This window comes from Notolabrus celidotus, chromosome 10 (genome assembly GCF_009762535.1).
Source record: "Notolabrus celidotus isolate fNotCel1 chromosome 10, fNotCel1.pri, whole genome shotgun sequence".
Classification (NCBI taxonomy): Eukaryota; Metazoa; Chordata; class Actinopteri; order Labriformes; family Labridae; genus Notolabrus; species Notolabrus celidotus.
Window position 1 is genome coordinate 19,254,318 of NC_048281.1, and position 14,644 is coordinate 19,268,961.

The following is a 14,644-nucleotide window of genomic DNA, read 5'->3' on the forward strand; positions in this document are numbered from 1 at the left end:
ACAGATAAACATTTCCCCATGTTATCCTATCCAAGCTCAAACCTGAAGTTCCATAATGTTAAGTGTTTCATATTTTATTTAAAGTTTGTACTTATTAAAAGAATGTACAATAGAATTCAATACTTTAATCGCCTGTCTGCTGTTACCGTCAAAAAAATGTCCTGACTCAGATTTCATGTCTGTGAAAGATCATACTCTAACAAGTAGTTCATGAAAATACTGGCTTTCAGACATTCAGACTGATCAGTGTCAGCCACTATATGCAAAGTGATGAGGTGGGTAATTAAGAGAGAGAGAGAGAGATTTTCATCAGTCACATCAAGCTTTAATATAAAAGAGTGTTCTTGCTGAAAACGGCATCAATTTCCTGCATTATGTTTTTTGCTAGTTTCTTGATTAAGATTTTTTCTCTAAGCATTTTGATTTTGTCTGACAGTATGACTCAGCATCTCAGTATGACATGGATTTATGTTGTGTTTATCCTCTCCACATTTCCCTAAGAAGTGCTGCTCCTCTTAAACCCTCTTTATTGTTTTGACTTCTCCCAGTAGGTCCCCTATGTGGTATGAGTGGGATTTCCCCCTTGGAGGCCTTTATCTCCCAGACAACACCATACAGTCTTTGGAAACTGAGAGTCATAAATCTACCTTAGAACAATAGAATAGAACAATATAATTGTTTTGTAACCTTTAAATAAGGGCAGGAATATTACCAAACAAACTTAGAAATGTGACCAGCATGGTTGTCTTCATACATCACAATAACACGTGATTAACTTCCGTCATACACCTTGGAAAAGTATAAAAGTAGGGTTTTATTTGCTGTATAAGTCGATAAGAATCATAAGCATACAATTGTTTGATAACTTTCTACTTCAGCAAGAGGGGGCACCCAAAGCCACCCTGTTATTGCTTAATCATAAGCGACCCACATGTTGGTAATTTTCCCCATTAGCCTTGCTTTGTATCACCTCTGTTATTATGAGCACTTAACATGCAGCAGCAGTCGGCTACACGCCCATCACGTTTACCTGCCCACATGCAGGTGGAGCTGTGCACATAGGACAGGAGCCGGGAGGCAAGCTTGTGATAACACTTTACAAAACCTGCGCTGCCAGAGAAGAAGGATTTCAGGGTTTCTTTTTCAGAGCGTGTGTTTATTCTGTTTTAATTCAATAACCGACTGATGGAAAAGACATCCTGCTAGGTCACACCTAGCGCCATGTACTTGCCAACGATCCTACGAGCTACTGTCAGATAACGCATAATTGGACCTTTACAGAGGACAGACGTAGAAAGGTAGGTGACCCTTTTGTAACAGTGAAGTATTGCTTTAGGAGCAAGTGTGAGCTACACATGGAAAAGATACTCCAAGATGAAAATGTCAAAAACGTTATAGCTCTTAAAAATGGAACTAACAAGTGTATGTATCTGCAATTAATGCCAATGTACGGAAGATGATTAGGGCCACTTGAAAAAAGGGCCAATGTATTTTTATTATTATTATTATTATTATTATTATTATTATTATTATTATTATTATTATTATTATGAGAATAGGGTCAGAATTCTGAGATTAAAGTCAGAATTCTGACTTTAATCTCAGAATTATGAATTTAATGACTTTAATCTCAGAATTATGACGTTAATTACTGTAATCTCTGAATTCTGATTTTTTTTTTCCCCTCAGAATTCTGACTTTAATATTCTGACTTTAATCTCAGAATTCTGACTTTTTTCTCAGAATAATTATAGTAATTAAAAAAAAATCGACCTTAATTTCTTTTTATCTCTCTGCTGGCCCTAATCCTCTTCCATACCAATTCCTTCAATTCATATTCAATTTGTTTATGTGTCTGTTAAGCAGATTTCACTGCACTTCTTTACAAATTTTCTTCAATTGGTTGCCAATTGTAAATAAACTATTAATAAAAACTAAAAATGAATACCTCATTTGACATTTTGTGCATGTTTTGCTGAAAAAATAGGTACTCAAAATCCAGAGTAAACTGAAACCACAGTGACTTTTCTAGATATAAACAGTAATATAACCTGTTTGAGATACTTTAATGTGAGAAGTTGATGTAGATATGATAAGTGGAGAGGTAGAAAACAATCCTAGAGGCCTAAGTGTTCCGCATACTTAGCCCCCCTATGTGTAAGTCAGTTCCACAAGTGGGCCACATCAAAAAGGTGTGGACTAAAAACCTTGCGACACTGTGGCCAACATTTTGCCCAATGTTGAGATGAAATCAGCTACTCTACACAAATCCTGAAAGATACACAGATAAAGTTGATGGATCATTTCTATATATATTTTTGTTTTCACTTTAGGCCGCTCTACTGATGGCCTTCCTCCACCAGCTGAGACTCCTTCTCTGGAAGAATGGACTGTCAGTCATCAGACAACCGGTAAGTGACTTTCAGGCACACTGATGTCAGATTTCAATGTCTTTTTTCGTAAATCAATACCAGCCATTACACCTTGGATAAGCCATATTGTAGCAATACTTAGTGATGAGAATTTTACTCTCCATTAACTAAATACAAGTGTTTGATTGAAATCTTCTGTTATAGCTATGGTCCCTGACTCTGATCATCTGGCCTCTGATAATCTTCATCATCATTGCTGTGACCCGACACCAGTTCCCACCGATAGTAAAGAACACTTGTAAGTATTAAACGGCAAAGGGAAAAGTACTTAGATTTGGTGATTTTTTATACAACCTGTCCCAAGCATAGGATGTTTTACGGTGTACCAAAGTGTATTGAACAAAACTAACTTCTGTATAACAAACCAGAACTTTAAATTGCTTTCCTATCTCTACTATAGTAAAGAAAAAATGATAGTAAACTCAATGGAATAAATTACAAACTCCCGTCGTTGGTATCAAAACTTTATCTCTCATGCCTCCTTATCTACATTGTAACTCTAGATTATTGAATTTGAGATTATTTGACTATAATCTCTTTGATATCGTGACATACCAGACCCATTGATAAATCTGACATCCTGTCTGGTTTCCCACACATCATACTGAAGAATAAAAGGTTATGATGGGGCCCAAGTTTGTATTGACACAATACATACCTGACATGGACTGCAGGCTTTTTGTTGAAAGTGTTAATTAATGGCGGCTTTTCATACTTTCACAATAAGGGCAAACAAAGTGCAAGTTCAACTGCAACATAAATGGTTCTTCAGATCCGAGCCTGTCCCTTGCGCGTATGACGTGGTGTTTGCACTATTTTACTTTTGAAATGCAGTTGATCACCTATGATCAAATTGGGTAAAGGTGCGTGAGAAGGGAGGGGAAAGGTTTGGCTTTTGTGTTGCCACATTGAGCCAAAGATAAGAGTGAAGAAGTTTGTTGTTGCGGGAGGGGAGGGGCAGAAAAAGCAGCGAGTTAGCTTGTGAAAATATGCAACAAGCCTTTCAATCAAAGCCTGTTTTTTTAATGTGCTTATCATTTTAACATCATAATACTTCAATTCATAACAGCTTCAGCATCATTAAAAACATCAGGAGTTCCTCCTCTAGATATGTTTCACTGGGATACAGTATACATGTTTGCTTTATATAAAGCATCAATAAAAGTAACAATTTAAGAAACAACAACCGTCTCAGTTCTGGTAGTGACTGTAACTGGTTCAACCTCCCACTTTTGTTTGTTCAGTCTTTTTTCCTGGATCAGATTCCATCCATGTAGAGATTCATGTGTAACACAATAGCCCCTGTGTGCTCTGGTAAGAATCAGTTCAGTGGACGTGAACAATAGAACCTACCCTCTCATGTTAAGTGCAGTTTGGTGGTTAATGGTGGCCAGAAACAGGAACAGCATTAGACCACACCCAAGACAGGTAACAAAACCTTGTGTAACACCTGATTGGAGTGAATGTCAAGCAGTGGCCTTTAATGATTTAATGTAGTGTTCAGGAATACTCTGCAAACACAGTCTTAATTGATCTACGATAACCAGACTATGCAATTTAGTTGTATAAGATCCAGCCATGTGATCATTATTAAAAACCTGTTATGTTTCTCTTGTTAAACAGTAACCCACTTATGTTCTGAATTAATAAACCGATAGACTTCACAGCATTCCACATTTTAAAATGTTTGATAAATCAGAACACTGTCCCAGAACTTCATTTGCTTTCCTTGCAGTTTTTAGAAACTGTATTCACATGATATCCTCTTTTCAAACCCGTCCTCTGTCATATAGTATTCAACCTTCATTGTCATTCTGATTTACAGTTTCACTGTTCTCCTATGTAAACATTGGAATGAACTCTATGCTGTATTGCTGTGGGTGTTAGCTCTGTGCAGTCTTTTGTAACCCAGTGTTTTAAAGTCAGTGTGCATGCTAAAGGTTTCATAATGTCTCCTATGCATACCACGACTGTGCTTAACAGTCTGTTTGCTAAGACAGTATTCTCTTTCTGTGTTCTGACAATATGAAATATAACTTTCTGAGTTAATAGTTTAACAGGATTGAACATCAGAAAGGTCAGTCTAGTCACAGTAGCTTGAAAGTAACCTGATATACATGGTATCCGTATTTCTTTGTTTGAAATCTCAGCAATAGCTAGGATTGTTTCACGACAAAAGATGGTATAAGTTACTAACATGCTAGTGATACAGGCACATGGATATTAGTTCAAGCTCTTTATCTTTTCATCAGATATGGTCCTGAAAGAAAATAATTAGACATTGGGCTACATAGTTGTGATCATTTCCAACCAAACATAATTCAAACAGGTGAACCAGTGACAAGCATATTCATACATTTTCAACCTAGTTTACAAAGTCTATGATATTTGTCTTCCGCTGGTATGTGGTTTATGATACAACAGTGACTTCAATAATACAGACAGGCTTTTACTCTTCCTGGAACCAATTTAAAGTAAGATGCTGACAAAAACGTGTATTAGTTCATGTTTAGAGAACCTTTCATACTTACAAGCATGCAGCCTAAAGGATGCTTCACTAAGGAACTAATTGACAGGAAGTGAGAATGGAAATTGACAGCAAAATATACAAAAAGAAAACAGTTGTGGCCAGGAGACTAAGCAGAAACTGGTCTGAAGAGGACTATAGCCTCTGTTTATGGTGGACGTGCTTCAACAGCTAAGCCAACAGCGCCCCAGCAGTGTTTTTTTTTTAAATGTAGTTTATTTTTTATTTTTTGAACATTCTTTTTATTGATTTTCACATTAAAAACAATAGCTCAGGACATCTTAATACTTTTTGCATAGTTGGTCTAATAGTCACATCCAGCATTCATCAGTCCAGCATAGCACAGTTGTAATAGACAGTTGTATTGTACATTAGTAGAACAATCCTTAAGCCCTTAAGTATCTTCATTATAAATTGCACTTAATATTTAGAAGATTCAGAGGTTTCTCCCATTTTCTTTTAAAAAGATGAGCTCTTCCTCCAATACAGTATCTCAACTTCTCTAAAGTGACAACATCCGATATCAGAGATTTCCACAATATAATAGATGGAGATTCATCTCCCACCCACTTTGTCATTGTAGCCCTCCTTGCCAACATTAAAAGAAATTGAATTATTTCCTTTTGTGTCCTCAAAGAGTCTGGTACACTTCCAAGTAGGCACAAAAGTGGTCTAGGAGGCAGATTTTGCCCTATTACTGTACTCATTTCTTCACATTAAATGTATTTTCATTTCTTGAGTTAATATTCTGGCAGCAGTGTTATGAACTTCAAGTTTCCTAATACACTTTTTGGGCAATCCAGTAAAAAGGAGGACACGGCTAGTCCGAATAGCAATCGTTATTAAGATAAAAAAAGTTATGTTTTTGTTTTTATTTTTTCGTTTGTTTAGACCTCTGAGCCTCATGTGTAGTTTTTCTCTGGCTGCTCTGGCTACTATTTCAAGATTTTCTGTTCTTGCCTTGGTTAGTTCTAAACAGTATAGTAAGAAAAGGACATGCTCTACTTGGATTTTTGAAACATTCCATTATTGAATTTGTGATGTCTCTTCCAGGTTATGTGGGACCCCGAAACCTACCAAGCACAGGCTTCTTCCCTTTCCTGCAGACGCTCATGTGCAACACAGACAGCCACTGTTACAACCAATCACGACTTGTGGACCCAAGTGCATCGAAGTCAGAGCAGGATTCCTCAACACGTGGAAGGTACTCCCACTCTATTAATCATCACGGTTATATATTGTGTATTATTTGAACTGTAGAATCACCAAACAGATATTGTCAGGAAGTGTCACTGTATTTATGCTGCTCCATTGAGTTTCCTTATCTTGAATGAATGTCCTAATATCCTTTGAAATATTCAAGCTTAGCTTTTCCTCATCTGTTACAAAGCAGTAGAGAGCCGCAGTCTTTCTCATTTTTAAACTGTATCTGCTTTAAAAGTAACATGCAGTTGCATAATCATGAGGGCCTGTATCATGGAAACCTGTCCACTTTGTTGAGGCCCAAGCTTAAATTCCAACATCAGTGACTCAAAGTGACTCACAAGTGTTTTCACCACTATTGCGACTAAAGCTTTGAGATTTGAATACTTCATGAGGGCTGACAGAAAAACCAGTTTTTCTAACCTCTGGTCTGCTGGCATGTTGAATGATGCTTAGCAGATCTCCATTAACTTCTAGTGAAACTTCATGTGTTTTATAAGAGCCAAAGTCCCGCCTCCGATTTGACATAGCCACCCTTTGCTCTACTAGCTTTTGTAACAGAACAGGTTTCATCTTGGAAAACTTTTCTATTGTTGTTTTAGAATTTTTGAAGTGTTTCGTCGTCATCTCAGCTTAATATTTAACCACTAACGATCTGAATAGAACCCTTTTGCCATTTTGACAAATATCTAGTTAGCATACAAAAACACACAACAACAAATAGATTTAGATCAGGGGTTTCAAACTCATTTCAGTTCAGGGGCCACATCCATCCTGATTTGATCTTGAGTGGGCTGGACCAATAAAATCACAACATAATAACCTATAAATAGCGGCAAAGTACAAGTACATTCTGAAAATGTTCACATTCAATGAACTTTCTCTTTACAAAAACAGCTGTTGTATTTTTCTCCATGATGAGTCTCATAGTGGGGCTAAATATTATATTCTTTAAGCCCTGAAACCTGCTGCGAACACACAAACACACAGGTTTCCCATTCACCTGACACAGTATGTAATGTTTACAGCAAAAGAACAGATAGATTAAAATAATGGACAAGATAAACTTGATTATTTTTTATGTTGATTGGATCATGAAATGCTCTAAAAAAGTCTATGAACTTCAACCAGATTATGCAAACTGCAAATATTTTTTTTCCTCACTTTGAGAAAAATAGTCCCGTAGAGCTGTTCAGTGCGCTCCATCAGCACTATGATTGCATGCGACCTGCAGAGGACAAATCTGAAATATCAGTTGCTTTTATTGAAAAATTGCAGTGGATGTCTTCTCTGTAATTTTTTCACTTTGCAAAGTCGTCCTGTGGGGGATGTGAAACTACGGCGGGTCGATATTGGCCCGCTGGCCTTACGTTTGACACCCCTGCTATAGATTATAGTGATGATTAGATGCATTCTCACTTAGCTTAAGACTGCTCCACAACACATTGACAACATTTGTAGACGCACCTTTTGTTAAGACTTCTGTGAATATATTCTTTAAATGTCTTTGTCTGACTTCTTTACTCTGTATGACAGCTTCAGGAGTTCCCAATGGGGAAATCTGATGAATGGGGATTCATTCAAATTTCCTTTGATGGAAGACCCCCTGAAAGATCCTGTAACTCTGGTTAAGGCCTTGATGAACGTTGTGGGTATGTTATCCTCCTACACGCTGTAATACTATAATCACATGTCCACATATCAAAGTTTTTCTGTACAGGATGAGACATTTTTGGGGACTTATTTGACTCACCTTCCAAGGAGCCATTTTTAAGAACAGATTTATAGCAGACAACTAAAAAACTATTTCAGAAAATAGATGGGTCAAACTCAAAAATTAAATCCATTAAGACACACTCAACAAACAAGGTCAGATTAAAGCAAGAGAAAGAATCTGGACTTGTCCCGATTGTATGAGGATTGGCTAATGTTGTGTTCTGGACAGCCCGCCTCCATCATCCATTTTGGCGAATTCTGTTGATGTAATCTGATTAGATATTTTATAACCCCCATACCAAAGTGTGTACAGACAGCTGAGGTTAGAAGAGGTCTGTGTTGGAGGAATTGTAGAGAACAGCTTGCAGACAGTTTTCACACACACATCTTGGAAGTGTTTAGAAATGCAGTCATATCGGCAGGAGGTAACACAGGCAATACAAAACATTTCTGGTTTTGGGATTTACTTTTCTGCCTCATAGATATGCCTTGTGCAAGATATTATTAGAAATACTATGTTTGCAGGCCAAACCTCCAACAAAAATCTACAAATAATGACAAGCAAGTTTACTGAAGTCAAATTCCTTGTGTGTTCAAGCATACTTGGCGAATAAAGCTGATTCTGATTCTGATTCAAGCAAGTATCAAGGGGGAACCACTTTCTGTGTAAATCTGAGGTCAGGAAAATTATTTGAAATACTGAAACCTAAACCTTTGTGACCTAAATAGGTGAATACTGAGCCACCACTTTACTAACTGACATGTATTCCCATCAGTGTAAAGTAAGGATGTGCAGATGACTAATTCTTTGGTCCTACTATATGTCCTGTGATGTCTTCTTATGTTTCTTTACAAAAACAAAGTTATAAAAGAGAAAGGACAGGGCACAGGATTTAGGATTAATTGTTATTCAAATAAATAATAGATTAAACATCATAAAAGTATGGGCATCTTTTTGAACTTCATATTTGGTTTGACTGTTATAAAATGTGCTTGTTCACTTAAATCAAATATAACAAAGCCTTACCATAAAAACTTTGTTTAGGATGAACGGTTACACATATCAAACTTATAGGTGTAGTAAGAGAAGGGTTTGTTTACTTATTTATTTATTTTCAGCTTAAAAATACAAAGCTGGGGAGCTGGTGGCCTAGCGGTCTAATTGCCCCACATACAGAGGCTACAATCCTCATCGCAGGGGTCGCCGGCTCGATCCCTGGCCGGTCGACCATTTCCTGCATGTCTTCCCCCACTCTCTACTCCCCACATTTCCTGTCTCTCTTCAGCTGTCCAATCAAATAAAGGCAAATAGGCCCAGAAACTGATAATTATTGTTATGCTAAGCTAAGCTAACCAGTTCCGTGTATATCTTGGAATATCTTTGGGAAAGCCAATAAGCATATTTCCTTTTTAAAGCTCCTACTCGAATTGATCCCCAAGCGCAAACCCACATTTGCATAGACGTTAAGAAACAGTAGAAATTGTTTTATCATATACATTTTTCCTTTTTTTTAAACAATATTTTCTTGTTTTAAAGGTACATCAAATGGAGGCACACAGTACAATGGCTCCTTCATGAACATCAATGCAAGTCTTCTGGGAGATAATGTGAGTATTGTTCAAGAGTCATGGGAGGGACAGCTCTGTTGAGAATAAGAACAAGCCTGTTCCTGTAATTTATCTCATTAGTATGGGCAGCTTATTAGGCTTATATACAGGTCATTATAAATTGAAAAAGAACCCTTAGTTTTGGGTGAAATGGCTCCTAGAAACACCTCACAGTTGTATTCAAAGAGCAGGTTTCTGTTTTTGTGTTGGCAGCCAGTCAAGAGTCAGGAGTAGAACAATTTAATTGCAGTTAAAGCCCTCCAGGAAAGTTTCTAAACCTCTCACCAAAATGCTCGAAAGTAACAAAATAGAGGATTAAAGAAAAGTATTTTTCCTTTTTTTAATCAACACATAGTGTTCCCAGAGTAAAAGTTGGCATCATAAGCTGACCAATTAAAAAAATGAATCTCTGAGTAAAACAGAAAAAGGCTTCAGAGTTTCCAGCCAGTTCATTCTCAGTAAAATATCTAAGCAGACTAGTTTAACCCTAGAACACTATCGCTAAAATTAATAACACCATCACTAATGCAGTTATTTTTTTTTACCCGATATCATATACCCAATAAAAAGTACTTGTCATCAAAATATATCAAAATATTACGATACATGACAAATTACAGTAGTGTTCATTTATTTTCAACTGTGCCTTGTCTAACAAAATGAAATGGGGGACCTTATAAAAATGCTCTAAAATTACTGACATTTTTTGAATTTGGGACCAAATATTTCTAAAACAAAAAATGATGAACTGGAAACCTGGTGTTTGGTCCACCCACTCTTGGGACATTTGAGACGTCCCTGGTGAAGGCACAGTCTCCTTGACACACAAACAGCAGCAGGAGAGAGAGAAACAAAAAAGGGTGAAAATCACCCAAACACGTGCCTGGAGGAAAAAGCGGGTTTTTGAGTAGGGAAACACCCACGCCTTCAAAGATGGCAAAGACGATTCTGAAGCTACCCAGGGACCCATGACACTCAGACAAACGCAACATAATAAAAATCATGTAAATGTGTTTGCTCGGGTGAAAATTACCGGCAATAGTGTTCTAGGGTTAAGTTGAGTCCAATGTTTGTTTGTTTGTTAACTCAAGTCTGACTTACCTTATAGTGAATTCATGCTGTTTCTTTTTCAGAGCTATACAGATTTCATATGATTATTAAAATGTATGAGAAATTTACAATAAAGATGTAGTCTTTTAGAGGCAGTTCTATTCATAATGTTTTGCATGTTGACGCTGTAGACTTAGTCATTTTATTGATTTGAATCAACTTTTAAATATTTTTTTCTTGTAGTGATGATTAGCTGTTTTTGAATGTTGAAATGTATCTCTGTTACTTTAATAATCTGAATTAATGTAAATCTTATCCCTCTCAGGAGACCTTCTACAGAATGCTGGAGTCAGCGAACATGCTAAAGAAAGCTATATGCACTGTGACGCTGCCCATGATAAACACAACGTCATCCAGCCCCGCATCGTATGCTGTTGTCACTTTCTGCAAATCCAACGACACTGTGTTTGAAGTCTCTCTCAACATGCTCAACCAGGTGTGTGTGTGTGTGTGTGTGTGTGTCTGTGTCTGTGTGTGTGTGTGTAAATTTGTCTACATACATACATACTGTCAAGTACAGAGGAATGTGCCTGTATGTGTCAGCTTGTTCTTGGAATGTGTGATGATGCTGTGTTTGAACTACATCTTTAACTTCTGTTTTAAAGAAGTTGAAAAAGTCTTTTTATTTTTTTATTTTTGCTGGCCTTGGTTTTCAGATACTCATGGAGCTGATGCTGACTAAACCAGATGAGATGGCAACACTTGCTGGGGTGGCTGTGGTTGTGTTCGATCAGCTGCAGAATCAGACTTCACTGTGGGAAAGCCTTTTAGCTCTTCCTGAGCTCTTCTCTTCTGGCTCTATAGACCAAGTACTGGACAGTGCAGAGTCCCTTCTCAGCAACGTACAGGGGTAATGTCCCTTTAATGATGGAGGATTGAAAAACAAGTTAATGGCTGCTGTGTGACGGTGTTTATTCAAGTAGTTAGTTTGGAAAGAAACTTTTAAAGGAATCACATATTTATATGGTTATTCTGAATATGTATTCAAAGCCACACAGTTTAATTTGGAGTTCAGTTTCAGTATGGCTGCTTTGATGGCTCTATAATCCTTTTCAGATTAATTTTTTTATCAGTTCAGAATGTTTAGTGTTGAATCAAATGCATTTATTTTAAATAAAATGCACAAATCTACAATTTCTTAATCATAAGTTGTTTTAAAAACTGCTCAAGTCTTCTTTGTCAGACTTCAATTTCAGCATTTTTGGCCTTAAAAGTATGTTTAAGATTCACATTTTGGCTCTTTAAGGCACAAAAGGATAGAAATTAAGAACACTTAAAGATCCTGTGAGTAACTTTTCCTTGAACACCCACCTTTCCATTGGTTTCAGAAATTAAAAACAGTTTATTAAATGTAAAGAAATAGCAACTCTTCAGTCATAAAGAGACAGCAATATAATTTCGGTCTTTTTCATAACCAGCTATAAATGTCTCACAGGTGCTTTAATGTGATCACAGTTTGATTCATTCCTGGTAGGCACATCAGTTTAGGTACACTGAATTTTTTGTGATTCCAAAAGATTGCTGGAGCCCACAATGTCTGAATGACAGGAGGTGAAATTGTTTTATTTGTCAAGTTTATCCTCTAGGTTGTTTGCCAGTTTGAGCATCATATATTTTTTCCCCTGTGGTTTCTCTAGTGCCATGCGTACCGTCCAGCAAAAGTTCCCTGAAGCTGGGGTCCCACTTTCTATGGTTGATCCAGCATTTGCACTTGGCCTCAGAGTAATCCGCCATGCTAAGAACTGGCCTGGCAAAGGTAACTTTATACCATTTAGATTAAACAGCCTTAATGTAGTTTATGTTCATTTTCTTATATACTGCTTAAAAACCATAGTTATTGAATATGCATTTATAGTTCTGGATTATTTCCTAGCTTGTAGAATCATATGTAGACATGAAGTCTTATCATTAAGACAGCCTTGACAGAGTTCACCTTTGATACACAGACAACAAAGAAATGTAGTTGAACAAGTTTTGCATCATGAGGGTGTGTGAGGCCTGACCACGAGATTTGATTTGGTGCAGATGTGTCCATTCCCCTCGGAAACATACTGAACAATGACTCACTGAGTGAAATGATGACGCCAGTTCTACAGGAGGTCAAGATACCACTGGACAAGGTATGTGCTGACAAATCATTATACAACCTTTACCTGTCCATAAAAGAAATGAAATGACCGGTAATACATTCATGTAAACGTTGATAGCAAAACAATTCACACAATCTGCAATACAAGCTAGTACAAACATACTTTTCACTCTTAAAGAAAATTAGTATAATCTCATATTAAATATAACATGTCAAAATGAATTACAAAACATTAGCTTTGTATTCAAAGCTGCCAAACTGGTTTCATCTTGTTCCGTTGGCAGCCAGACTTAAATCTTTGTGTAAAGAAAGCTGACTTCAAACAGAATCTAGTTCAGCTGTCAGAAATACAGAAATTAGGTAGGTGTAGCAAGTAGTCTGTTAGCATAATCTAGCTACAACAGCTAATGTGGTTGTGATTAGGATATTACTAAACCCCCTGTTGCATTAAAAAACAAGTTAGTGAAGAATTTTAAATGACTACGTTTTTGAAATGTATGTTGGTTTTTGTTACCTGAGAGAGGCTAAAGGTAGTCACTTCTTCTGACTTCAGTCCCAAAGCTAAGCTAGCTAGCTAATGATCTCCTTGTTGCAGCATTTTCTTCATTTATAGAGATATTTAAGTGTTAATTGAGTGGCTCAAATATTGTGGGTATATTTACCAAATTATCTAACTCTTCCTTGGATGGAACACTATTATGTCTGCTGATGCTAAGTTATACTAAGTTATAGTGAGGTTATAATTTTTCTTGAAATAAAGAGTGAGCATTGGACTGTAATTTGATAACATCTCCTTAAAGCTAGGGTTGGTAGTCTCGGAAAACCGGCATGAATTTGAATGTAGCTTTTCCTCATGACTCCGTCTAACCCCTCCCCTCCTCCCTCGGAGCTCCTCCAAAACGACGCCCCCCGCTCACATGCATGAGCGCCGCTGATTCTCGACCATATGATCGTGACTGATTCAAAACCGGTCCTCACCAAAACATTATAATAGTGAAAGTTAAAAACACAAACAAACATGGCTGCTGTTAGTACTCACAACTATCATGCTAGCATTATCCAGTTGTACTGGTGACACGATATCAGGAGAAAAGTTATAACACATATAATACTGTAACAGCTCTACTGTTTGTTAAACGTGTTCAGTGTAGATATTCTTAATTCCTACAGTGTTGACGGTCAGTGAAGGCATCAGGAGAGGTGTGTTCTTCATTCATTCAAACATTGATTGTTGCTTTGTTGGTTAGCGTGATCACGGCCGACAGTGATCGGTTATTAAAGCTCAACGTGTTCACGAATCGGCTCGTCATTCCTACAGCGTCCGGACGGACGCTACAATAAATATATATTTTCTGTAGGACTTAATTAAGGTCATTAATTATTCTGCTTGTTGGTGAGAGCTTTTTAGACTCTGATCCGGACTACAGTCCTGAGCAAAGCACCTCATCAGGTCAGAGGGGACAGGCCCAAGGACGAGCAAGAGGGGCAGTAAATAGAGACAGGGGAAGTAGAGGCAGGAGACGGGGACTCGGAGGAGTGCACGCCGGGGAAATGTACGCGCAGGAGGAGGGCAGAACGGCTGGGCGGGATTTGATTGGTTTAAAATTTGGGGAGCCAAAAAACGGTGATTGGTTAGTGTTTTCTCAGGTTTACTCCGGCTGTAGATAGCAGTTTTTTTTCACTCTTTTTTAGGAACACATCATGTATTGATTGCCATCAGGACATAAAGATCATTTTAACCAGTATGACAAAAAGTGTATCTAAATCTGATTACCAACCCCAGCTTTAATTTTCTGTTTATTATATTTGTCATTTTAATTGTGTTCTTTTATGCTTGTCTGAATGTTTCCAATGCTTTAATCTTTTAATGTTAAAGCACATTGAGTTGCCCTAGTGTATGAAATGCGCTATACAAATAAAGCTGCCTTGCCCTGCCCTGCCTTAATTATTCTCTCTTCT

The 14,644-nt window shown here is 37.3% G+C and overlaps 1 protein-coding gene across 1 annotated transcript in view; it reads left to right on the plus strand.

Annotated features, from left to right (window-relative positions):
* The first annotated feature begins 841 nt into the window (after positions 1-841).
* Positions 842-14,644, plus strand: part of abca12 (ATP-binding cassette, sub-family A (ABC1), member 12) — a 95,397-nt gene continuing 81,594 nt past the window's right edge. The window contains exons 1-10 of the mRNA XM_034694676.1: positions 842-1,298; positions 2,334-2,411; positions 2,577-2,670; positions 6,013-6,163; positions 7,699-7,814; positions 9,416-9,486; positions 10,862-11,032; positions 11,253-11,446; positions 12,234-12,352; positions 12,622-12,716. Coding sequence (XP_034550567.1) covers positions 2,346-2,411; positions 2,577-2,670; positions 6,013-6,163; positions 7,699-7,814; positions 9,416-9,486; positions 10,862-11,032; positions 11,253-11,446; positions 12,234-12,352; positions 12,622-12,716 — 1,077 coding nt within the window. The 5' untranslated portion in view covers positions 842-1,298; positions 2,334-2,345. The remainder of the gene's footprint in view (positions 1,299-2,333; positions 2,412-2,576; positions 2,671-6,012; positions 6,164-7,698; positions 7,815-9,415; positions 9,487-10,861; positions 11,033-11,252; positions 11,447-12,233; positions 12,353-12,621; positions 12,717-14,644) is intronic.